This window comes from Xyrauchen texanus, chromosome 11 (assembly GCF_025860055.1).
Source record: "Xyrauchen texanus isolate HMW12.3.18 chromosome 11, RBS_HiC_50CHRs, whole genome shotgun sequence".
Lineage (NCBI taxonomy): Eukaryota > Metazoa > Chordata > Actinopteri > Cypriniformes > Catostomidae > Xyrauchen > Xyrauchen texanus.
Window position 1 is genome coordinate 12,238,828 of NC_068286.1, and position 24,457 is coordinate 12,263,284.

The 24,457-nt window shown below is 35.3% G+C and overlaps 1 protein-coding gene and 1 pseudogene across 3 annotated transcripts; one reads left to right on the forward strand and one right to left on the reverse strand.

Moving 5' to 3' along the window:
• The window catches only part of LOC127652107 (atrial natriuretic peptide receptor 2-like), a 48,229-nt pseudogene that overhangs the window by 18,055 nt on the left and 5,717 nt on the right, over positions 1-24,457 (forward strand).
• Positions 8,068-15,640, reverse strand: LOC127651276 (uncharacterized). 3 transcript variants are annotated; one of them, XM_052137029.1, is made up of 20 exons: positions 15,382-15,640; positions 14,933-15,255; positions 14,643-14,772; positions 14,249-14,326; positions 13,659-14,047; positions 13,113-13,211; positions 12,829-12,978; positions 12,519-12,711; positions 12,266-12,359; positions 12,041-12,150; positions 11,643-11,768; positions 11,389-11,503; positions 11,005-11,067; positions 10,626-10,680; positions 10,279-10,370; positions 9,994-10,111; positions 9,722-9,823; positions 9,465-9,635; positions 9,126-9,302; positions 8,068-8,824 (listed from the first exon to the last, which is right to left on the reverse strand). In XM_052137029.1, the coding sequence occupies exons 8-20, from the start codon at positions 12,611-12,613 to the stop codon at positions 8,613-8,615; spliced, it is 1,530 nt and encodes a 509-aa protein (XP_051992989.1). In that variant the 5' UTR covers positions 12,614-12,711; positions 12,829-12,978; positions 13,113-13,211; positions 13,659-14,047; positions 14,249-14,326; positions 14,643-14,772; positions 14,933-15,255; positions 15,382-15,640; the 3' UTR covers positions 8,068-8,612. The 3 variants fall into 3 exon arrangements, with proteins under 3 accessions (XP_051992989.1, XP_051992992.1, XP_051992991.1); XM_052137032.1 differs by having other exon boundaries at positions 12,519-12,593; positions 12,901-12,978; positions 14,933-15,640; XM_052137031.1 differs by having other exon boundaries at positions 12,519-12,593; positions 14,933-15,640.

A 24,457-nucleotide genomic window follows, 5' to 3' on the forward strand; every position in this document is an offset into this window, starting at 1 on the left:
GATCATGTGATCTTACTAATTTGAGTCAGGTTTAAATAGTCTAGATAATTGCGCGTGCACGCCATTGTTTAAAAGTCCTGAAAAGTCGAGCATGGGTCAATCGATTTACTGTGGGCTACCATGGCAACAAAAGGAAAAGATAGAGCAGCGATGTTCACGGCAATAGAACAGCGTTTGCTATTGAAAACATATGAAGAATTTAAAGATGTCATCACCAAAAAAGGCAATACAGTGGCAATAAATAAAGCAAGAGAGAAAGGTTGGCAGGAAATTGCTGATCGTCTCAATGCGTAAGTAGCGGTGTAAACTATTTAAAATACTTTATCAACATTGAATGTGTGTCACAATAAATTGCAAAGTTTGTGTGTGAATAACAGTAACGTTAATTGCTTTCACGCAGCAGCAACTTAAGTGAAGGAAAAAGAACCTGGCAACAGGTGAAAATAAAATATAAAAATATAGTTCAGAATGGTAAGTAAATCTAATGGTATGTAATCAATGCCAGCTTTAAGTTACAACTATTCAGGTTTTTTTTAAAAAAAATTTTTTTAATTGCAGCGACCAAAAAGAAGACTGAAGTTGCTGGCACTGGGGAGGGCCACCACCAGCCAGCTTCACTCCTGCAGAGGAGCTGGCTTTGGAAATTAATAAAGGGAGGCCCGTCCTTGAGGGAATAGAGGGGGGGGGGACATCATCTAATGATATCACGTAGTATAAGGAGTGAGTATATAAAAGGTGTGTGTGTTTTATTATCATTATTCCTTCTTATCATTATTCCTTATTATAGCAGTAGTGTCACGTAGAGGTACTTGTGCTACTGTAATGGTGCATTTTGGTAAAAAAAAATATATTTTTTCTATCAAGATTCTGTATGCATTATGGATCCACCAGACATCATGTTGCCTGTGAGTATGAGACCTTTTAAATCAGTCATGTAAGCTAATGAGTTTAACTGAGTTTAATCAGTGGTCACAGGGAGAAGGCCCATCAGTTGAGGAGGATGAGGAGACTGTGTCTGTATGTTCAAGGAGGCCTGAGGTACTCACAGGTTCCATGCTATACTGTATTGAATATTAAAAAGTGTACTTGTGTGATAAAATGATCATAATGTGTTTTCAGGATGCTGACACTGTTCTAGAGCCCTCTCAGTCTGGGACCACATGTGACAAAGGGAGTATTAAGAAATGAAAACAATGTGACAAGAGTATTCAATGAAATAACTTAAATCTATGTTGCTACAAAACCCAGAAAACATAAAAGGAGTGTATAAACGCTACCTCCTTAAACAAATGGAAGCGATTGATATCGACATCCAGTATAAAAAACTGAAGATGAGGAAGTTGGAGCTGGAAATTCAACAGCTACAGAAAAATGCAAGTAGAACTACCATTTTTTAAAAAAGGAAAAGAAAAAAAAACATTACCTTTTTGATCACTTTCCACAACATTTATTTGTGTGTTTTCACCCCTAACAGGCAGATTCACTCTGAATAAAGACAAATCACATTAAATACTTCTGACTTCTGTGTGTTTGTTCAACTAAGGAGAAAGTTGAGGGGCCAGTGGAAAATTTTAAAGGCTACACATGGTTTAGACCATAGTAAGCAAAATAATTATTTGCATATGTGTCTCGTATAAGTCTGCCTGTTTCGTTTTCTTCCAATACTGCTTCATTGCCCCAGTCTTCCTCTTCAACAATCCTTGGTTGCCTCTCTCTCCTCAGACAAGCAATGTTATGGAGCACTACACAAGCAACTACAATGTCACATGCCCTAGGTGGAGTCACTCTGAGGTGCTTCAGGCACTGAAACCTTGACTTTATCAGCCCAAATGCCATCTCTATACAACCTCTTGTGCGTGCATGGGCAATGCTGTAGCGGTGCTGTGCCTCTGTCTGGGGCTCCTGATGGGGAGTCAAGAGGTAAGGCAGGCATGGGTATCCCTTGTCTCCCAGCAAAACTCCTGAGAATTCTCCTGCATAGACAGAATGAATGAATGAATATAGATATATAATGTAGTTTTTTTTTCTTCTTTTTTTAAGACTTTTTGCGATTTAAGTGATTACTAGCATACCTCTTGCTAGTTGCTGGTAGAGAGATGAGGCTCTAAAGATTCTGGAGTCATGCACAGAGCCTGGCCATTTGGCCTCTACATTTGTGATGATGCAATCTGCATCACTAATCATCTAAAATAAATTAAACCTGTAGGTCACTACATTTTAATTGCAATGAACTAAACACTGGTGCCCAGCTTAGTACAGAACACTCAGTGCTAGAGCATAGCCTTCAATATCATCTCAGTGGGACCGTACCTGTACATTGATGCTGTGTACTGATTTCCTATTCACAAAGTCCACTTCATGTGGACCAGACGGACACTTAATACGCACATGGGTGCAGTCCAATGCACCGATAACATTTGGGAAACCTAGGAAAATTATTTGTTTGTTTTAAATATGTCCCATGTAAAATCAACAGTCAAGAAATATTTCCAAGTTTTATAGTTATTTGAACTTACCAGCTATTCCATAAAAGGCATGTTTAATGGTACGAATAGCTTTGTGGCCAGGAATGTGATGAACACATTGAGTAGTCTTTTTAAAGAAAGGTACACAGTTCGTACAGAGTGGCAAACTGATGCTTTGCTGATATTCTCTGCATCTCCAACTGTGTACAAAAATGTTCCACTGGCAAAAAAGCGAAGTGCAATGCACACCGTCTGTGGGACTGTGAGCTCTGTTGCGGCGTGTATTATTTGCAATGTGTGGGCTTAGTAATCTACAAATATATGCAATGCCATCTCTTGAGAACCTATATCGCTCATACAGGTAGCTGTCATTAAAAGCCAATGGGTCTGACCTGTCTCTGAAAGTTCTCTCTCTTTGAAATGCCCTCCGCAAGACTATAGCTCCCTCATCCACCACCTCATCTATGAAAGGACACGCCATGGTTAAGTTTGGAAACTAGTTCAGCTCCCTATTTATATACTTTTAATTAATTACCAAACTCATTAACCAAACTCACCAATTAAACACACAAGTTTTGAACATTTCTTAGTGTATTTATACCTTATAATTTCTTACATTTATTAGTAAGTACATTTCCTGATTTATTTATTTATTTAAAAAACAAATTTTATTAATAGTGGTTAAGTAAAATAAAATGACATCGAAATCCCAGCAGGTGAGTATAAATGGTATGCGCGTTAATCCTGAACTCAGACTTAGCCTGACAGTTAGCCTGCCCCGGACCAGGTTAATTTGCCAGCATAAGTTGCCGGGGTAACTGAGTTTGAACTTTTTTAAGTTTGATTTATGAAACCGAATCTACCAAAAATAAGCCTGACTAACCGAAATAAGCCTGGCTTATACTCTAATCTTGGTTTATGGAACAGCCCCCAGGGAATCGTTACAGGCAGAGAGCAGGCACGCAAATGTGTCCCTGAGCAAGACACTTAACCCCTAGTTGCTCCAGAGGCCTGCAACCTTTGACTTAAACAGCAATTGTAAGTCGCTTTGGATAAGAGTCACCTAAATTAGTAAATGTAATGTAATGTACTATTTTCAATGATGGGTATTGTTGACAAACCATTGTCTTGGGTAGAGATTATTAAAGAAAAATGGTAATGCAAACAGTTTTTGTATGCTGTTTACAATTGTGAGGATACTGCTATGTTGTACTGTGCATCCACAGCCATATGAAAGCAAAAGTGAAATTCACTATTATTGTTTTATTTTTCCACAACATTTTGACATTTTAAGCTGTATTGTGCCTATCTACATTGTTTTACACAATTATATAATTATGTTTATTTTTCCATGAGCAACAGTTACTGTAACACTGACATACCCTAATGTCCGTAATGACCGTGATGTTTTATATCTTGTTTAAAAGTAATCTTACGCACATGGAAAGCAGATACACCAGAATTATAATGGGTTCAGCAAGACCTTCCTCCAACTCACAGCTCTGCACAGCTCTAGTGTGGAGATAGGTCTGGCTATGCAAGACTAGGTTAACAGTTACATAGTTATATTGCCTCGTCCCCACTCTGGAAAAACAGATTCTTGATGCACTGCACTACTCTGCAAAGTATTGTAAAACATTGAATGTTACAATCATGACAATCAATTCAATGTCTATTATACTTACTAATTCTCCTTCAACTTCCCTCTCTTTATTTATTTATGTTTTTCTCAGTGGAAAGACCTGGCCTCCATCCTGGCAGCCAGCGTGATTCCCATCCCATGGAGCTAGCCTGCAAATATTCAACATATATTGCAAACATGCATTTTTTCCTTGTTCTTGTTAAGTGTATTTTCTTTACATATTTTTTTGTTGTTGTCCACTTGTATTGTTCCATAAAATTGTCATGTTGCATCAGTTAAGAAATTTCTAATAAAAACTGAAATAAATGTTTGTCTTTAATATTCTTCATGGTTTTTATACTTTTATCTGTATTGATACAATGAAGTGCAACAGTCAACAGACTTAACATTTCTTAAACTTGAATGACCCCTTTATGGATTGTTTTGTGGTCTACAGACCATGGAAAAGTTACAGTTGATCATATTTTGACTCAGACAAGCTAAATTATGGGAAACAACTGAGCCTTTCACAACTACCAAAATGTTTATTCCACCAATGACCTACACAGTTGGAGTGCTTTATTGGGGACATAGCCCAATATTGAAGAGGACACAGTTTCATTTCAAATTTCATATTAAATAACCAACAAATGAGCAACTTCACATTTTTTTTTCACAGGCTTCAAAATGCCTTAATTGTTATGAGTAATCTTTCAACCTCTTGTGCTAAATTACCGTAATTTACGGAAATCATACCATATCCTAATTTGCATAACATTCTGTTTGGACTGTGTAGCAGTTAATCACCTTGAAGCTGATTATGTGTTGACAATGTAAAATAACAATTTAAATTTTTGATGGTAATGAAAATGTGCATTTCACAAATGGGACTATACATGCAACTACACATACATACAAACTTCAAATAATGGAATTGAGATAATCTTACAAGTGTTCTACTACATTTGTTGTTCATTTGCCATTTAAGTTATTCATATCAAAATAGAGTTTAAGATATGATAATTGAGCTATACCTAACAAAATAAAGTTTTGCAATCTGTGACATAACTAGTTTGTTATGGACTGTTTTTATCATGGGGATGGTTGAAAACTTCCAGATAAACTTTTTTGATAATCAGTAAATCCACAATCATAATTTAATATCAACATAAATCACATAAGGAGACTTAACATATGGACATTTCAAAGTTAATAGCCTATTGAGACTTTGATAAAGGTAATGTATACCTGTATAACAAAAAGGAAAAGAGAAAGGAAATTAAATATATATATTTACACATTTAGGAGTAATTTGTAGCCATATATAAGTAAATTTAGCTTATTACAATTAAGGAGCAACGTTACGTAACTCCCACCTGTAGTGAAATATAATCCTGAAACGCGTGTACACACACACACGCGTGTACACACACACACACACACACACACACACCTACTTGCTAAAATCACCTTAAGAAATCACCGCCTGTTTGCTTTTTTCAAATAAACCACATAAAGTCAGTGTAATATATGCTTCGGCTGCAGATAAACATTAATTAATTCTCCTGATATGTGTATGAAAACCCTATTTTGGAAACCAGAAGAACTACAAATATGGTACTAATTAGTATAAAGTGGCATGGCGCGGCTAGAGGGAATTGTAGTTTAAAAATAGATGACCCGATATACTGAAATTGAATTTTGTAAATAGTGATGTAAGAGTCCACTGATGGGTTAAAGGGGATGGGAATCCCATTTCTGTAATACAATTTTAAATACCTTACTGGACAATAGGTGAAAATCAAGTTTGACCATTTTTGACAGCACCCCTCTTGGTGAGTCTATTCATTTGGGTATAGTCATATAGCTGAAGTCAAGAGCTATCTATAACAGTTGGTTTCATGTCTGTAGGTCCTTCGGTTCCTGAATTACAAGCTTTCCAACATGCAACAAGGTCAAGGTTCAGAGGTCAATATTTAAAAGCAGGAGCAATTTACAACCTTCAGACTGACATATGTCACTCTCCAGGTCGAGCCCTTTCCAACAACATATTTGGTTTAGTCGTTCAAAAAGTTGCAATTTTAGGTGTTCATGGGCACAGCCTTGGTACAGGCATAGTTTCAGTGAGGACTTTGAGGCCCCTACCTCAACTTTTGTATATATATATATATATATATATATATATATATATATATATATATATTAGAAATGTAGTATTATAACAATACACGCACATATATGTACCACAGCCAAGCAATAAACAGACTATTTGAGTGTTCATAAATTAATGAGCATCAGCATTAGTCTAAAATATGCAATGTGTTCAAATAGTACTTTCAAATGATGTAAGTGGTGGATGACTTTTTCAGATAATTTACTAAAGTAAAAGTACTAATAATTTGCTGGACAAATACTCTGTTACAAGTAACAAAATAAAGTATTGATAATGTCACTTAAGTAAAATTATGGAAGTATAATCAGCAAAATGTAAAGGAAAGTAAAAGTATTCAAAGCAGAAAGAAAAACATTTTAATATTATTATCATGATATTATTATTCCTCATGTGTTAATGCAAAATCAGGATTTTACTGTTGTATTTGGTTGTGGTTAAACATGTTTTGTCTCTGCCTGCATGAGATGATTATTTCATTATGAATGAAGTTGCTTATTTTTAATTTTTGGTATTTTTCTTAATGGAAGGCCCATAGCCCTTAAGTAACACCTTCACTGCTTGTTTCAGTCAGTCTAAACCTAAAAATGTTTAAATACATATTTTAAAATAAACAAAATGAAAAGAGAAAAATCTTCACAGTTGTGAAGCTGGAACCATGAAAAGTTTTTACATGACATGACTTAAACAATTACCTAAATAGCTGGCAATTAGAGTTTTGTCGATCAACTAATGCTGTAGTTGTATAAACTGTTGAGAACAATACTCTTCATATTGTTTGTGTGCAAAACTCCACCTTTCTAAAGTAAATAGTTACTAAAGCTGTGAGATAAATGTAGTGAAGTAAAAAGTACAATATTGAATATATGAAAAGAGGAGATTAATTGGTCTATGTTCCTGAAGAAAGACTTGGGTAGAACAGAGGAATAGCTTGAAAGAGGTAAAGAATTTTTGGGAGAATATTCATTTTTACAGCGTTTATCCTACCTAATGGAGATAGTGGAAGAGCTGTCCGTCTTAAAAAGCTGACCTCATGTATGAAACTAAAGGTGTAAAATTTTCTGCCTTTCAGGCAGAATAAGAAAGGGTAACATTAACACCAAGATACTTGAATTTAGAATTTTTCCAAATGGAAAGGTATATCTTTCTGTTTTAGTTGTTGACCAGCTTGATTTATGGCTAAACATTCACTCTTCTGTAAATTCAGCTTATACCCAGAAAATTTACCAAATTCGTGTAATAGACTTATTATTTCAGGAATAGATGCAATTGGATCGGTAACGTAGAGTAAATAAATCATCAGCATATAAACAGAGGCGTATTAAGGTGGCCCTAGTCTGCTGTTTGTGTGGGCCCCCATCTAATCACCTGCTCATTTTTTATGGGCAAATGAGTTTTTTTTTGTTTGTGCTGAAGTAAATTCAAAATAATAAAAACAATAGTTTGACCAATCTGGGGCCCCTGCACACATAGGGCCCCTAGGCTGCAGCCAAAGCAAGCCTTTACGTTAATCACGCCTGCATATAAGGCTAATTTACGTTCAATTCCCTTACGCATTATACCTTGAAATACAGGAAGTGTTCTAAGCATTATTGAAAGGGGCTCAATAGCTATGGCAAAAAGTAATGGGGATAGGGGCATCCCTGACGAACACAACCGTCATTTTCAACAGTTTTCTGAAAAGAAAATACACAAGTACAAATACCATTCATTTGTTCTTAATATTATAAATGTATAAATTACAGTACTTACTGTCCACCACTGAAGGGTTTAACTGGCAAATTAAGTTCACACAACAGACATTTGCATCAAATGGGTTTATTACAGTGGTGCATTTGTATGCATCACAACAAATACATTTCTTATACAGTTTTACAGGATGTAAGTTAAAGATGTTTGGATTTGGATTTCTGTATGTACATTTAGAGGATGTCATATAGAAAACAAAAAAGAAAAACATTTATGGTTTCAATGCTATAACTATAACTATAAAATATACAGTATATGCATATTGCATACAAATATAAATCCACATATATCATGGAAATACCCTAGTACATTAGAATTATACTTGTTAAAATTACGCAGACTGTCATTGAATCTTCATTTGATTTTTCCATGCAAAGATGATGACAATTGTTTATTTAAAGCAGCAATGAGCAGATTTAGTCTGAAACCAGTAAGCTCAAATGTTAGAAGAGATAAATAAATCAATATTTTCAATTTTGTTTTTAAATTTAAAATACATACAGAATCTACAAAAACACCAACTATTTAAAACATATATTTTTTACAGCTATTTAAAACATTTTTCTGTACAAATCTGAAGTTCGTCTGTGTTGTTTGGCAGTGTACTTTAGGTGTCTTCTTCCTCAGACTCGGGGCTGGTGAAGCCATTGTCATCCCACTCCTCAATGTCCTCCTGTATGGAAAGAAAATCACATTCCATAGTGGCTATATTGCTGTATGCATTAACAGCCTGTTTGTGTTGACTTCTAAGTGAGTGACCCCTCTGATTGAGGACACTGTTGAGCCCATGTGTTGCATCTTCTGTTAGGTCACCGAAACCTGTAGAGGAATTGTGGAAAAAACAGAAAGATGACACAAACAAAACATGACATTTGTAACTATTTTTGCATTTTACAATGCTGAATTTGCAAATTCAACATTTCCTTTTAGTCATTATACTGTGTATGCATTTACATTGCGCACACTGATGCCAAATAGATGGTCAGCTCAGTGCCTGATCACAACTCAATGTATAAAGTAGAGTTCCCTGGACACATCACTCTCTCTCTCTCTCTCTCTCTAAATATATATATATCATAAATATATACATGATACTAAAATTTAAAGATCTTGTACATACTGCTGGTTTTGATGCACTCCAAAGTCTGTCCTCTGAGTGACTCCACTTCTTGCACTTGCTTCAGAAGGTACTTGATGTGCTGAGACATCTCCTTTACCAGGATGCTCTGCTCCTCCTCCAAGCGTTTTAGCAGCATTACCTGGTCGAAGATAGATCTCTTCAACCTAAAAGTGCTGCCTTTGGTTTGGGAAAGGAATGGAATAGTGGACACGGAATGTTTATTATTATATTATATAAGTATAACAGAATTATGTTATTTTAGAGAAATCTTTTTAGCGACAGCATTGGTTCTGTAGAATATAAACATCAAGCTAAACTAGCAATTAATACTTATCGTACCATCTTCATGTCTCTCCCATGGTAGGATGTATCCCTCTGTCAGACTGCAAGCCAACTCCTCGTCAATCAGATCTCCTTCCACTACTGTGTTGTATTGCAAGACCTTTTCACGAAGCTTCTTCTTCAACTCAGTCATTTTCTTTCTCTTTTTTTGTCTTGCCTGGTTGCTATCTGCAAATCGAAACAAAAAGAAAACTGTGTCATAACATTATTGTTTTTTTATATGTTAATTTAAATAACTTGATTTGACAACAAACCATGCTGACGATACAGATCTTGCTTCTTGCGCAAAAGGGTTACAGTGATGTTCTCAATGTCAGCCCTTAGCTCTTCAATACAACCTGGAGTGTAGACTCTCTCTAAATAGGTGAAACAAAACAATTGGACAAGAGACACAATTAGTGACATTTTCAAAACATTCAAAACAAGACACCTTTTATTATTTGTATAAATGTACAGTCATTAACAGATGTGTGTGTGTATATATATATACACACCGTATATACATAGTGTACTTTACATGTTTTACCTGTGACAGCCCATTGTCTGACATCCCATACCCACTGCTGTATTGTCTCCTGATCAAGGTTGTGCTCCTCCTTGATGTTGCTAAGGCTGGCAGCTTCCACCTTTGCCCTCTCTGTGATCTTTTAAAGAGAAAAAATATGAAAATGTCAGAAAAAACTCTACGCACCACCACAATGCAAAAACCACCAACAAACAATTAATCTACAAATAGTTTCAGATCTAGCTGTAGTTTGTGCATTAAGGGAAAGGGGCAGTGCTTAGGATCTCAATGATAATTTACCCTTACTTTGACATATCTGTGGGCTAACACTTGATGAAGGTTGTCCCTCTTTCTTCTGTTCCAACCCATGGCCTGTCGCGTTAGCATGTTCACTCTTCCTAATGAAACAATAATGCACCCACAAGCAGAAAAGTATGATGTCACATCCAAAAGGCAATAAGAGAAACCCAACAGACATGCCTAAACCAGATCACTAAAAGTTAGTTGAACTGGTAATTACCTTGAATACAATGATAACTTTGGTAAGAACAGAGAAACTTTGTTTTTCTTTTAATTCCCTGTAAAAACACTATGAAGTATTTATTATTATTTATTTAGGCAACCACAGTGTGTAGTGTAAGTGTACCACCAACCAGCCTTTGTCATGTATTTTGTGACAAGTGCTGCCCTCGAGAGAAAGCTGTTCACCTATAAGAAAACAATACAATGCAATTTTGGTCTCCATTACATAAAAATATTACCTTCACACCACAACATCTTAAACTTGTGGTTTAACAGAAAACATGTGTACTGTATTATACTAAGACTTTGGGACCCCTTATGCATGCGTGCATTTTGAATTGCTGAAAACAACTGAACTGCCTATTCTTTATTTTAACTCATACATAAAGGATGTACATAATCACTCTCACCAGGCATGTTACCTAGATGACAAATAAGTACCTTTTGGTGTTATGGGTTCTATTAAGACTCTTTGTAGCCATTGTTCAAATACTGACAATAATACCCTACCTGCTCCACTTCTTCTCCCACTGTGTTTCCTGCTCCATCCAGGCTTCTGCCACCCCATCTCACCTGTTATGTGTTATGTAGCAGTACTTCAGAAGTTTTGATATAACATCATCCAATCAGGCATAAACATGCACAAATGTAAAAAATCATCCTTTGCATTGAAGATTGCTTGAATGTTACAACTACATTAATGCATACAATTATCTATAAAACATCTCGTGAAACAAGCTTTTTATATGGCGGGGAAAAACAAAATCTGTCCTACAAATTTGAACAAGCAGCTGAAAAGCAATTGCTGAAAGATAACACACAGCACGTTCTATTATCCGACCCATTGTTTCCCTATAGCTACAGGCATACCAGACTTAAAGTTATTGCATGTACCTCGCATTTTGCTGTATGGGCTTTGGCATGCATGACGCTCAGGAATGGCCTCATTTCTGTCAATGGCAGAAGTTCAGGTAAACCCTCTGCTACTTTGTTAAGGTAGGGCCAGTACCTAAAAAGCAGGAGCAGCACCATGTGAGTGTAATAAAGATCCATATTTAATTGAAATCTAAAATGATTAATATCACTGTAAAGTAGGGAAACAAGACATTTTAATCATGGAGTTGGATTTGCAATATGACAATGAGTACCTGCATGTAACATCCATACAGAAGAATGTAACATTTGCCTTCTTTGACATCTCTCTTTGAAGAAACATTGGGTAAGCAAATATTTCTCCACGGTAATGGTTCAGTCCTCGTAAGAGAAACCCATGTCTGTTAAATCAGAGGAAAATCTAGTTGTTAAGAATCAATTGACCCAGTAATGCCTGGCTTAAGCACACAACTGTCAACAGACAGCCTATAACAAAATATATGATAAATATAATACTTGGCTACTACAAAGGATAGATAAATACCACTCTGCAAGCAAAAGTGTGAAATGCTTTGAATTTTTACTCAGACTTGGATTGCCATTAAAACTCAATATCAGACTCAAGAATCATAAACATACACACACACACACACACACACACACACATACATACCTGCAAACTGCAACTTGAATGCCCTCCTCATCTATCTGAGCACCAGACTTTTTGGACATCTCTCTGCCAGCAGTGAACTTCGCAGTACCGCAAACAGCACTGTCATTTGCCTATTAAGTCAGTTTATAACACATTTTAAGGTACATCAAAACACAAAACTAAATGTATGTATAAACAACCATTAAAAAACTATTATAAAAACAAAAACAAATCAAATGTTTGTACACTTCTCATGTTGCCTCTGATAAGGTCAACAAAGGTAGCAACTTCCACGTCCTTGGCCAGGAACAAGCCCTCATATATTGGTGGCTCCTCAGTCCTGTCCATGATAAGATAACATGCGTCAATAATAAAAATCACAAGTACTACCTTTACTATTTGTTAAAATGTAAGTTATAATCACTCAAACACAACCCGAAAGGCTACTATTTGTGTTAAACAAATCTAAAATAAACTTCAGAAAAGTACCTATACCTACCCTTTTGACTTGCTGAAGCGGTAATGTTTTCGGTTTCCATCAGAGCAGACAGCCAACATGTGACAGCCAACATGTCTGGAGAACATGCTGGACATTCAAAATGATGGACCTGGCACATATCCTCTTCTTTGTATTGACAAAAGGTAAACTCAAAAAAGCTTCACTGAAATGTATCAGCACAGATACTACCTGTCTGCATATTTAGAAATGTTTTGTAAGGATTTTTTAAGCAATGCCTAAAATTAAATATTAGGTATACAGTAATATAATTTTGTTTTTTTATGTTTCAGTGATATTCAGGCAGATTTACCCTTCCAGCTTGAACAGATCTGTGCTCCAACATTTTCAGGAAGGCCTGCCTGGACATGGCTGGTGCCGTTACCTTCATATGGTCAAACGAGGTGAAGACATCAAACTTGTATAGGGTCTGGCAGCTGGTGCTAGCTTTATGTATAGCCTTCTATACAGAGATACAAATATATGTTATCTTAGCTTTTTGACATGGCATTGCCTGAAAATGTCATGGTGATAAAAATCTTTGAGTTGCACACAGTGGTAAAGTTCTAGTACAATAATACTTTCAGATCAACATACCATTGATGGTGACCACAGAAATATGCTTCCCTGGAGTGGTTGTGAGGTCATGAGTGCATTCACAAATTGACCTTGGTGCAGGAACAGGCAGATGACATACTGCAAATCAGAAAGAAGTTATAAAGGGTGTATTTACAGTTTCTCCTTAGTCCCTTAGATACATTTCCCAAAACGCTATCCTCATTTTTAAAATAGTGTTTTAAAACCCAACAATGAATCCAAACTGGCTACACCACTATTCCAACTGTAATTGTCACTATGTTTAAACAACATGTAAATGCTTAAGCACATTTGGAAAAATATTAACACACAATTGACTTTGCTGTTCAAAGATATGCTGGTCAGAACTGTCAAAACCAATCAGACTTTTGTTATTCAGCTATTAAATTTCTTTCACACTTGCACTTTGAAGTTTTGAGAATAAGCTTAAAATGTCTAAGCCATTTATAAACACTGTTAAATATAAACATGTGCACTATCTACAACAACTTCGGGAATTACACAATAAGTATGAGACAATTTGATATAATGCTAATTTTAACATACTTTGTTCACAAAACTGAGGCTGGCCATTTTCATTCACCAGCACAGCAGTTGTAGGGGAATGGGCTCAAGAAATCCATGGAACACAGCCTCTCTGTCATGGAAGACATTTCTCTTGTGGGCCTCCATGTCACAGGTAGCACAGAGGAACTCCATGTCCAGTGGTACACATTCCAGGCACCTAATCACAGCTTCTACAACACAGCATCTGTGACAATTTTGGATGAAAACTCTCTGGGCTGAGAGCTTTGCATCAAAAAGCATAGGCCTAGCACTTTTCATTCTCACATCTGTGAGAAGCTGCCTTTGTTCCCAAGCAGAAACCAGTCTGTCTGTTCCCTCCGGAACCTGCACTGCAGTTATGGTGTCCCTTAACTCTTGGAGCCTTGTTTCTAAAAATACAAAAATATACATTCACTTGTCCTTAAAAGGTCTATACTCATGATTATGATAACACACAAATATATATCAGTTATACTGTGAGTCTGTAGTGGAACTGACAAAACATAATGCTTGAATATGATTAAATTAATGGTGGAAATCGTGGAAAAACTGTAGTGTAATGTTACTACTGTAACACTCAGTATTCTCACCAAGACTTGCCAACTCTTGATCTTCTATCTGAAGGCCTTCCTCATGCACAGGATCCCTTCTTCTTGATTGAGAAGCAACTGCAGAGACAGTCATTTTGTTTAACCCTTTGACCAATATAACATGAAACCAATTCATTTCAAAATGAAAATATTCCATAAGGACTGGAGGCAGGGAAACTAAGCAAAAAATATTAAAACACAACACAAGTAAGGATTATCAGTCGCACGCACGCTCTTAAACTATCTTGTATATTAGTTTTCACAAACATTGTAACACCATTTTGTCAAAGTGGTGTCTGATTCTCATTTTATATTACGTGTAATCACCAAAACACTATTTAATGAATTATCTTCATTCTTAAATACAGTAATCATGTTTTAGTTAAGAACAAACCTGATCCAAGGCAGTGTGTTTCCCGACGTTTCTCACGCCTGCCTGTGACCAGTGGATTAGTGAAGGATCTCTTCCTGCTTTTCCTTGTTTTTCTTTGAGGAACGGCAGGGTTTTCCATGGCCATGAGAGCCTATATATATTGAGAGCACATATACCAGCAGCACTTAGAATTGAGCATTATTCAGTAGTTGTATAAAAGGGTCTTACTAACCCTTTACATCACATCTATAAACAACAATAGCAATTACTATTTTCAGATTTAGGTATTTGCTTATCATGAAAAGCCTTACTCTGGATTCATGGACTAAAGCATCACTAATTAATGCTACCATGTGCATCCTGGCATCATTGGGATCATCAAAGACCCTTACGTCAGAATTGAGGGACATCACGTACAAATACAAACAATACAGACACAATATAAAAACAACACAAAATGAAGAAAGAGAGAAAGAGAGTGATCGAAAGAGACGAGAGAGAGAGAGAGAGAAACAGAGTGATCGAAAGAGACAAGTGAGAAAGAGAGTGGCTCTTAAAAGTGCCATTGTTTTGATTTGTGTGTGTATGTGTGTGTGTGTGTTTGTGTTGGTGGAGTCAAAGTGTTGCAATAATGCTGTAAAACAGGAAAAAGCAAAAGATTATTACAATAGCCTTTGTAGTAAATGGGCATGTCTTAATTGTTAGGACAGAGTAATTTAAATTATTAATTAAATATTGATCAATCACAACAACTACGTACAATATAAATCAAACCTTACTGTACAAATATCAGATTTGTACCACATCCACTAGAAATGCAAATAGAAAAAAACGCATGCAAATAGAAAAAACGCATGCAAATAGAAAAAAACGCCCGCAAATTAAGAAAACATCTTCATCAGTTTTACAACACACGTGTGCTCCAAATACTCACAACACAACCAAATACAGAAACGCGCTGCAAAAGCTCACAACACAACCAAATACAGAAACGCGCTGCAAGTAACACAGGTACCACAACGGAAATGTTTCCGGGGGAACCAAATAAGTGACGAACCCGGCTGGGACGTGCTTACAGCAAAGAACTGATATTGACAAGAAGTGAAAGCCTATATTTATTTTTTTTTTATAAATAAACTATAATATTAAAATTATATTGTAATATATTGTATATAGAAATAATATTATAATATTATATTGTAATATTATTCTTTTTTATAGTTCTTCTACCCTTTGCTTACAGCTCAAAATTCTACTTTATTTTATTTGATTTATTTTAACTTTTTTTTCCGCAAAACATACAGATATTAATTTTCTATGACATACAACTTGTATACAATATACAAAATGTATTAACAATATGTTCAATGTCATCAGAAATGAGAAAAGAACAATGAGATGAAAACTAAAACAAATAAAAAAGATAGAGAAGAAGAACATGAAGGAAAGATATTAATCTTTACATTCTCTCCATGGCTCTGAGTTACACTATACAAATTGTTTCATGTTATGTTTAAATTTTCATAAAGAAATGTTTCATAAGAAGGTCTAGGTAATGTAGGGTCCAATGTTTTAAAGTTGAGATACTGACACACAGATATATAACGGATATATAAAATGCATATTTTAACAGTTTTTTTGTAAAGTAAAAATAAATTTATTTGCAACCGTTATGTTAACAGCATTATATTTCTGTCCTCATAACAGCTATTCAGCTGATGGACAACGTGCTGCGTTGTCATGGGAACATCCCAGGTGAAAATAATTAGGTTGGAAGTTGTCTTTCATTGCTCCCTTCATCAAGTGCGTTCCAAACGGCTACATAAATGGCACACTAGTGCCATGCTCACTCCAAAGTCTCACTTGAAGAGCTCTGCCGTCTGCCCTTCGAAGGGAGTAGGGCATAGGGATGCTCACGTGCAATAAGCACGTCCCAGCCTGGTTCGTCACTTATTTGGTTCCCCCGGAAACATTTCCGTTGTGGTCTGTGTTACTTGCAGCCGTTTCTGTATTTGGTTGTGTTGAGAGCTTTTGCAGCCGCTTCTGTATTTGGTTGTGTTGTGAACTTTTGCAGCTGCTTTCTGTATTTGGTTGTGTTGTGAACTTTTGCAGCGCTTTCTGTATTTGGTTGTGTTGTGAACTTTTGCAGCGCTTCTGTATTTGGTTGTGTTGTGAGCTTTTGCAGCTGCTTTCTGTATTTGGTTGTGTTGAGAGCTTTTGCAGCCGTTTCTGTATTTGGTTGTGTTGTGAACTTTTGCAGCGCGTTTCTGTATTTGGTTGTGTTGTGAGCTTTTGCAGCGCGTTTCTGTATTTGGTTGTGTTGTGAGTATTTGGAGCACACGTGTGTTGTGAAACTGATGAAGATGTTTTTTTATTTGCATGCGTTTTTTTCTATTTGCATGCGTCTTCTTTAGGTTGCAGCACGTTGAGCTCTCTCGGCCACCGTACAAATCCTCTGGAAAGACTCCAGGTCCACTTTTTTATTCTAGTTCATCCCTGATTGCGGTCATTCTACATCTGACATTTACTTTGCACTTTGAATAAAACTTTAACCACTTTGTTTAATTGTTGTCTTCACAACACATGGGCAAATACATGAGTTTAAACTGATTTTGGTAGCTGGCAGTGCCACAATCCAACTGTGCCAGGGACAGCTGTCATTTGGCTGTCTAGCTAACTACTTTGGAGGGTAACATAACCGTGTAAATGATAATGCAACACTAACAAATTTAACCTAATCTCCAGGGATGAAACGCTACACAGATAGGGCTACAACTAAAGAAATAACAGCAAATTGTTTGCGTGCTTCTTAACAAACAAACACACATTGGGTTGAGATGCTTACTGTAGTCAGGTGGCGGGTGAAATGAGCGGTAAACGCATACAGTGACATGGGTAAGATGCGTGCGTAACGTGACGTACCGTTGTAGTGATAACGAGTGAAAGTCTTCTGATTCAAAACAATAATTATTAATAATATTCGCTGCTACGACATAAAAAAGTAATAACTAATTCACTATAATACAAGGACGTTACGTAAACTATAAAACATAATTTACGAGCGCGCGTAACGTGAGGTTTCGTTGCCGTGGTAACGACTGAAAGTCTTCTGATTCAAAATAATAATTATTAATAATATTCACTGCTATGACAGAAAAAAGTCGTTACTAATTCACTATAATAAATGATAAAAGAAGGACGTTTCGTGAAAAACATCATTTACGGGCGCGCGTAACGTGACGTTTCGTTGCTGTGGGAACGACTGAAAGTCTTCTGATTCAAAATAATAATTATTAATAATATTCACTGCTATGACAGAAAAAAGTCGTAACTAATTCACTATAATAAATGATAATAGAAGGAGGTTTCATAAACTACAAAACATAATTTAAGGACGCGCGCGTAACGTGACGTTTTGTTGCTGTGGTAACGACTTAAAGTCTTCTAATTCAAAATAATAATTATTAATAATATTCGCTGCTATGACAGAAAAAAAATCAGAACTAATACACTATAATAAATGATAAAAGGAGGACGTTTCGTAAACTAGAAATCAACATTTACCGCCGCCAACTGTGTGACGTTATTGAACCAGGGAATCCGTGTGTCCACCACGACAAATGAGCCCCATTGACTTTGTATGGGTGTTGTTTTCGTGATACCGACACGTAATTTTACACACTTACGTGACACCATCACGTAAATCGAGGTTAAGGGCTCGTGTTCATTTCACGTATTTCTGTGAGATCAGGTGATTTTAAATAATTAAACAAAGTTAGGATGTAAAATTAAAGATTAATATTTAAGAATCGGCCTGTTACTAATGAAATATTCAAATTTGTGACTTTGACTATGCTCACTCCTTTGTAGGCTAAATAAGGTCAAATTTCCTTGCTTCCATTGAAACACACAAGATGCTCTTTGGAACATTCTCAAATCATGTTGGATGACATTGATCATCAGGTTTGGTGCAAACTTCATGAAGTTAATGCCAGCTTGAGTGTATACTTTAAAGCATCATTAAAGAAAATATGAGATACTAAGATTTTCTGAAATTAATATAATTATTTTCAATTAAACTTTTCACTCAAATTATGGTGACAACTTTCGTAACACTTTTTTTTAAGGGTCCACAATAATATACTAGTACATGATCAATAAGACAGTAATTAATAACTTACTGAATGTAGAGGTAGGCTATATTAACCATAATTTACAATTTCAGAGGACCCTATTATATAAAGTTTACAAAACAATATTAAGCCTGTAATTGAGACTAATTAGTATTGGCTGTTACTTAAATATGACTAAAATATTATATTAAAGACAACTGCCCCCCCCATATCAAAGTTTATTTAAATACATTATTTAAGACAGTAATTATGATTTGTTGTATGATATTTGTTAAGTGTCACGGTAATAAGTAACATTATGGTACCGTAACACTTCACATGTGTATGATTGTGTGGTTGTATGTGTGGTTATGTATGTGCATTTCAGTGCAGAGATCTGACCAACTATATAATATTTGTACATTTATTGGAGTTTGCCTGGAGACCCCTCAACCTTTCATTCTTACAGAGTACTGCCTCAACGGAAGCCTGCAGGTGCCACCACAACACCAAAATAATTATTACTTTTCTTTGAGTTATTAACAGACAATCTACTTAAAGGTATATTAGTGATAGTAGTAATATCTTAAATAAATCGTTGTTTCAGGGTAAACATACTAATATGAGGCCACATTTACAATCTTGTGATGTGTAAAGTCAACTTTCAGCTAAGCTAAAATTAAAAAATAAGTAATAAATAAGATTGCCGTTAGTTAAAACTAGCAGCAGTTTCATTAAATGCTATGTAATTGAAAATGTCACTGTCAAAAAGTAATTGTCATTTAAATTGTTTTATATTATTTTGAGAATGTCAATATCTGTCCCTAAAATTTGCAGGACATTTAGAAGAATGAGTCTATTAAGCTGGACTGGAGTTTTAAGTATTCCCTCATGCTGGACATTGTAAAGGTCATTGTGTACTTGTATCTTTATCATACCGTAGTCCAAATTGATTTTGCTGACAGCAGTGTATAAACCAGTGATGGATAGATTCTGACTCTTGTGTAGGGCATGGATTATTTGCATCATAGTCCTCTGCACTCTCACGGTCATCTCTCCTCATCGAGCTATGTGGTGGACAGTCGCTTTGTCTTGAAGGTCACTGATTTTGGACTTTGCGCTCTCAGGCATTCAGACACTAAGCAGAGTCCCGGTTCTGACCCCTGGATCGGTACGATGGAAAAGAGGAATGCAGAGAAATGCATTTAGATAAATAGTGTGTGTGTTAAAGGGATGGTGCACCAAAAACTGAAATTAAGATTTTTAAAATAATATTTCAGCTCTGTTGGTCCTCACAATGCTAGTGAATGGTGACCAGAACTCAGAAAGCCCAAAAGGCAGCATAAAAGTAATCCTTAATACTCCAGTGGTTAAATCCATATCTTATGATGCAATATAATTGGTGTGGGTGAAAAACAGATCAATATTTAAGTCCTTTTTTAACTGTAAATCTATGCTTTCTCTTTCACTTCCACATCCTGGTGTGGAAGTGACTTTCACATTCAGCCACCTACTGGTCAGGGCTGGTCATCAAAGGTGGAGACTGATAGTAAAAAAGGACTTATATATTGATATATTTCATCCACACCTTTCATATTGCTTCAGGAGGATATGGAGTTAACCTGTAGAATAATATGGGTTGCTTTTATGATACTTTGTCATTGTTTGACCTTCTGAGTTCTGAGAGGGCAGAGCAGAGATATTCTTCTAAAAATAAAAAATAACATTTTCTGAAGAAAAAAGAAATGTATACACATCTGGGATGGCATTAGGGTAAGTAAATGATGACAGAATTTTCATTTTTTGGTGAACTATCCTTTTAATATTTCTGTTTGCTTTTTAAGCTCTGCTATGGAGGGCACCTGAATTGCTAAGGCACTCAATGCCTGCTATTGGTACTCAAAAAGGGGACATCTACAGTTTTGCTATCATAGCTCAAGATGTTGTAAATCGCAAAGGGCCTTTTTACATCCCTAACAGCCTCTTCACTGCCAGAGGTAGAGAAACACACTTCAATTGCTCTCTTCCTAACCCTCAAAGAATGCTTTCTGTTTTAAAGCCACTGGTGATAATATAAAGTAAATGAATTCAGATGGACAGTGAAATCCAGGATTAGGGAGATTTTAATCTCTCTCTCCTTGTCTTTTTTTCAGAGATTGTGGAAAGTGCATTGAGGCCGCACACAGACAGAGCGAAGTGTGAAGAGGAGCTGGAGTGTCTTCAGAGAGACCAGACTTCTCCTTTCTCAGGACTGCCATCAAGAAACTCTGCCATAATGGGTCAGTAGTGCTGAAATAACATTGATCAATGACATTGTTGTAACATATTTTATTCTATATTATCATTATAAAGTATATATTACCAATACATTTTTAACAACGAATAGTTTCTTTTAACCTGTTTTTTAGAAGGACATTTCCAAATTAACCAATTTACTAAAATTAATCAGACTGAAATAGATATAGATTATTAGTTATGGGAAGTCTGATTCATTTAAGTGAATTAATTAATTTGGACAGTTTAAAATAACTGTTAAGAAATAATTCTTTGTAAAATATGTAATGATAAATAAATAATGTTAATGCATACTTTTATAATGATAGTATAAATTAATATACACTGGCGGCAAAAAGTTTGGAATAATGTACAGACTTTGCTATTACGGAAGGAAATTGGTACTTTAATTCACCAAAGTGGCATTCAACTGATTGAATAGTCAGGACATTACTGATGTAAAAAACAGCACCATCACTATTTGAAAAAACTAAACAAAAATGTTTTGATCAAGTCATCACTCCAACACCTTATCCTTGAGTAATCATGCTAAATTGATAATTTGGTACTAAAAAAAATCACTTGCCATTTTATATATATATAAAAAAGCTATTTGGTTTGTTAAATGAAACTAAACATTGTCTTTGTGTTTGTTTTTGAGTCATCACAGTAAGCAAGGTCAATATTAGGTCAAAAACTGCAAAAACTAAACAGCTTTCTCTAGAAACTCATTAGTCAATCATTGTTTTGAGGAATGAAGGCTATACAATGCTTGAAATTGCCAAATACTGAAGATTTCATACAAAGTTGTACACTACAGTCTTCAAAGACAATGAACAGCTGGCTCTAACAAGGACAGAAAGAGATGTGGAAGGCCAGATGTACAACTAAACAAGAGGATAAGTACATCAGAGCCTCTAGTTTGAGAAATAGACACCTCACATGTCCTCAACTGACAGCTTCACTGAATTCTACCCGCTCAACACCAGTTTCATGTACAACAGTAAAGAGATGACTCAGGGGTGCAGGCCTTATGGGAAGAATTGCAAAGAAAAAGCCACTTTTGAAACAGAAATCAAAAAGAAAAGGTTCGAGTGGGTAAAGAAACACAGACATTGGACAACAGATAATTGGAAAAGAGTATTGTAGATCTTAAGCCCATTGAGCATTTGTGGGATCAGTTAGACTGTAAGGTGCATGAGAAGTGTCCGACAAGACAGTCACATCTATGGCAAGTGAAGTACAGGAAGTGTGGGGTGAAATGTCACCTGAGAATCTGGACAAACTGACTACTAGAATGCCAAAGATCTGCAAAGCTGTCATTGCTGCATGTGGTGGATTTTTTAGTAGTTTAAGTTCTGAATTTTTTCAAATTGTAATATAAATTTTTCACATTATTAATGTCACATTGTGAGTACACATTGAGATCAATTTAATTCCACTTTGGTGCATAAAAGTACCAATTTCTTTCCATAAGAGCAACATTTTATACCACAGTTTTGGTCACCAGTCTATCTATTTTAGTTATTGGGAAGTCAGATTCATTTTATTAAATTCATTTGAACAGTTTTCTTACTGGTAGCAAGAAATTACCATGAAAAAAAAAATTTAAATACATTTTCCTTGATGTAGCATTTAAAGTGGTCTTTTTTTGTAACATAACACATATTTAGAGTATAAAGATTGTATTGCTTTCTCTCACGTGAAGCACATATGCGAATCAGTTTGATATTCTTTTTTTTAAATGAATCAGTTCACAAAACCTATTCATGAATTGGACTTCATTTTGTATATAAATAATATAAGGCTTGTTATATATCTGTATTATTATCTATTTTATACTTTTAATATTATTTATATCTAGATTTGGGGCTTAACATTATAATCACTTCATTTAATCATCAAATCATACACTGTATACATAGTTGCATGTTTGATTGGCAACTGACAATATTTTATAAGGAATTGTTTTTTTTAACCAGTTCTTTGAAACAAACTGTCCGAATGAACCAATTCACAAAAATAAACAAACTTTCTAAACTAAAACCGATGTAGATAGTTATAGTTTTAAATACCTATTTAAAAGAAATGATTCATTGTACAATATATAATTATAATATACTGTATCCTATATCATGATATTATATAATAATATACTATTTTAGTTATTGGGAAGTAAGATTTATTTTATTTATTTTAATTTTAAATAAATTGATTAATTAGAACAACTTGTTTTAATAAACTGATGGGAAGAAACAACTCATTGTATAATAAGAAGCATTTTATGTTTTTGTGTAATACATATTTAGAGTAGTTTTTATATTTGTTTTTAAACATGTGAATCATTTTGAGTTTATAATTAAAATAAAACTAGTCATAATAATTAATTGTGAATTAGACATAATTCTGTATGGGAAGGTCTATATTGTTCTATGGCTATTATGCATAATTTTTTTATTTTATTATTTACATTAATTATTTATATCCAGACCTGGGGCTAAACATTAAAATCTATATTTTTAGATCTGTCATATACCATTAAATATTTGCATGCAGAGGCAGACTGGCCATCTGGAGAACCGGAATTTTTCCCGGTGAGCCGGCCGCAAAACAGAGACACGCATTGCTACACACTACTACTTTTGAGGTAATAAAGAAGAACGGGTCAGATATGCCGAGAATCATTGATTGTGTTTGTAGAGGGGAGAGGGCGAGAGAGAGAGAGAGAGAGAGAGAGAGAGAGAGAGAGAGCAGAAATGGAGAGACTGACATGAACAATATGAGGAGAGAGCAAGTTTAACATAAAACAATTCCATCCCATAAGGCTATTTTTACCTGACAAATGCAACATTGAATATATTGTTTTCTTAAATATTGGTACGTGCTAAGACAAGCATCACTATTACAATTGCTCTTACTTTTAGGGAGTTGAACACAGCCTGACCATATTACAATGATGTGGGACACATGTCCCACATCATTTCTGCTAAGGACATGCATGACACCTCAAATTGTGCAGCTTGTTGAAGGGAGGTGTAGTATTACTCTTCAAAGCAACTGGAACTATGATTTGTGCCAGGTGAATGATAAAATGCGTGAAAAACAAAACAAAATCAAAACATAGACTTACAAGGAGGCAGTCATATCCAGGGACCAGAATATTATTGATACTTTTCACTTGGATCAATAAGAGAACACCCAAACAATCACACAGAACACCCTAGCAACCATAAAGACCCTAGCATTGTATGGACAAATTTTGTATGGGCAAGAACCACATATTTCTTTCCAGAAAATCCACACTTTTTCACAATCGCACGCAAAAAAATGCTAAAATATATTATGCACTGTTTTGTAAGCTAATATTACAATCCAAAAATACACACAGGCCATTTATATAGCTGTGTTTACCAGTAAATGCACATATACATTTTGAGGAATTTGCATTTA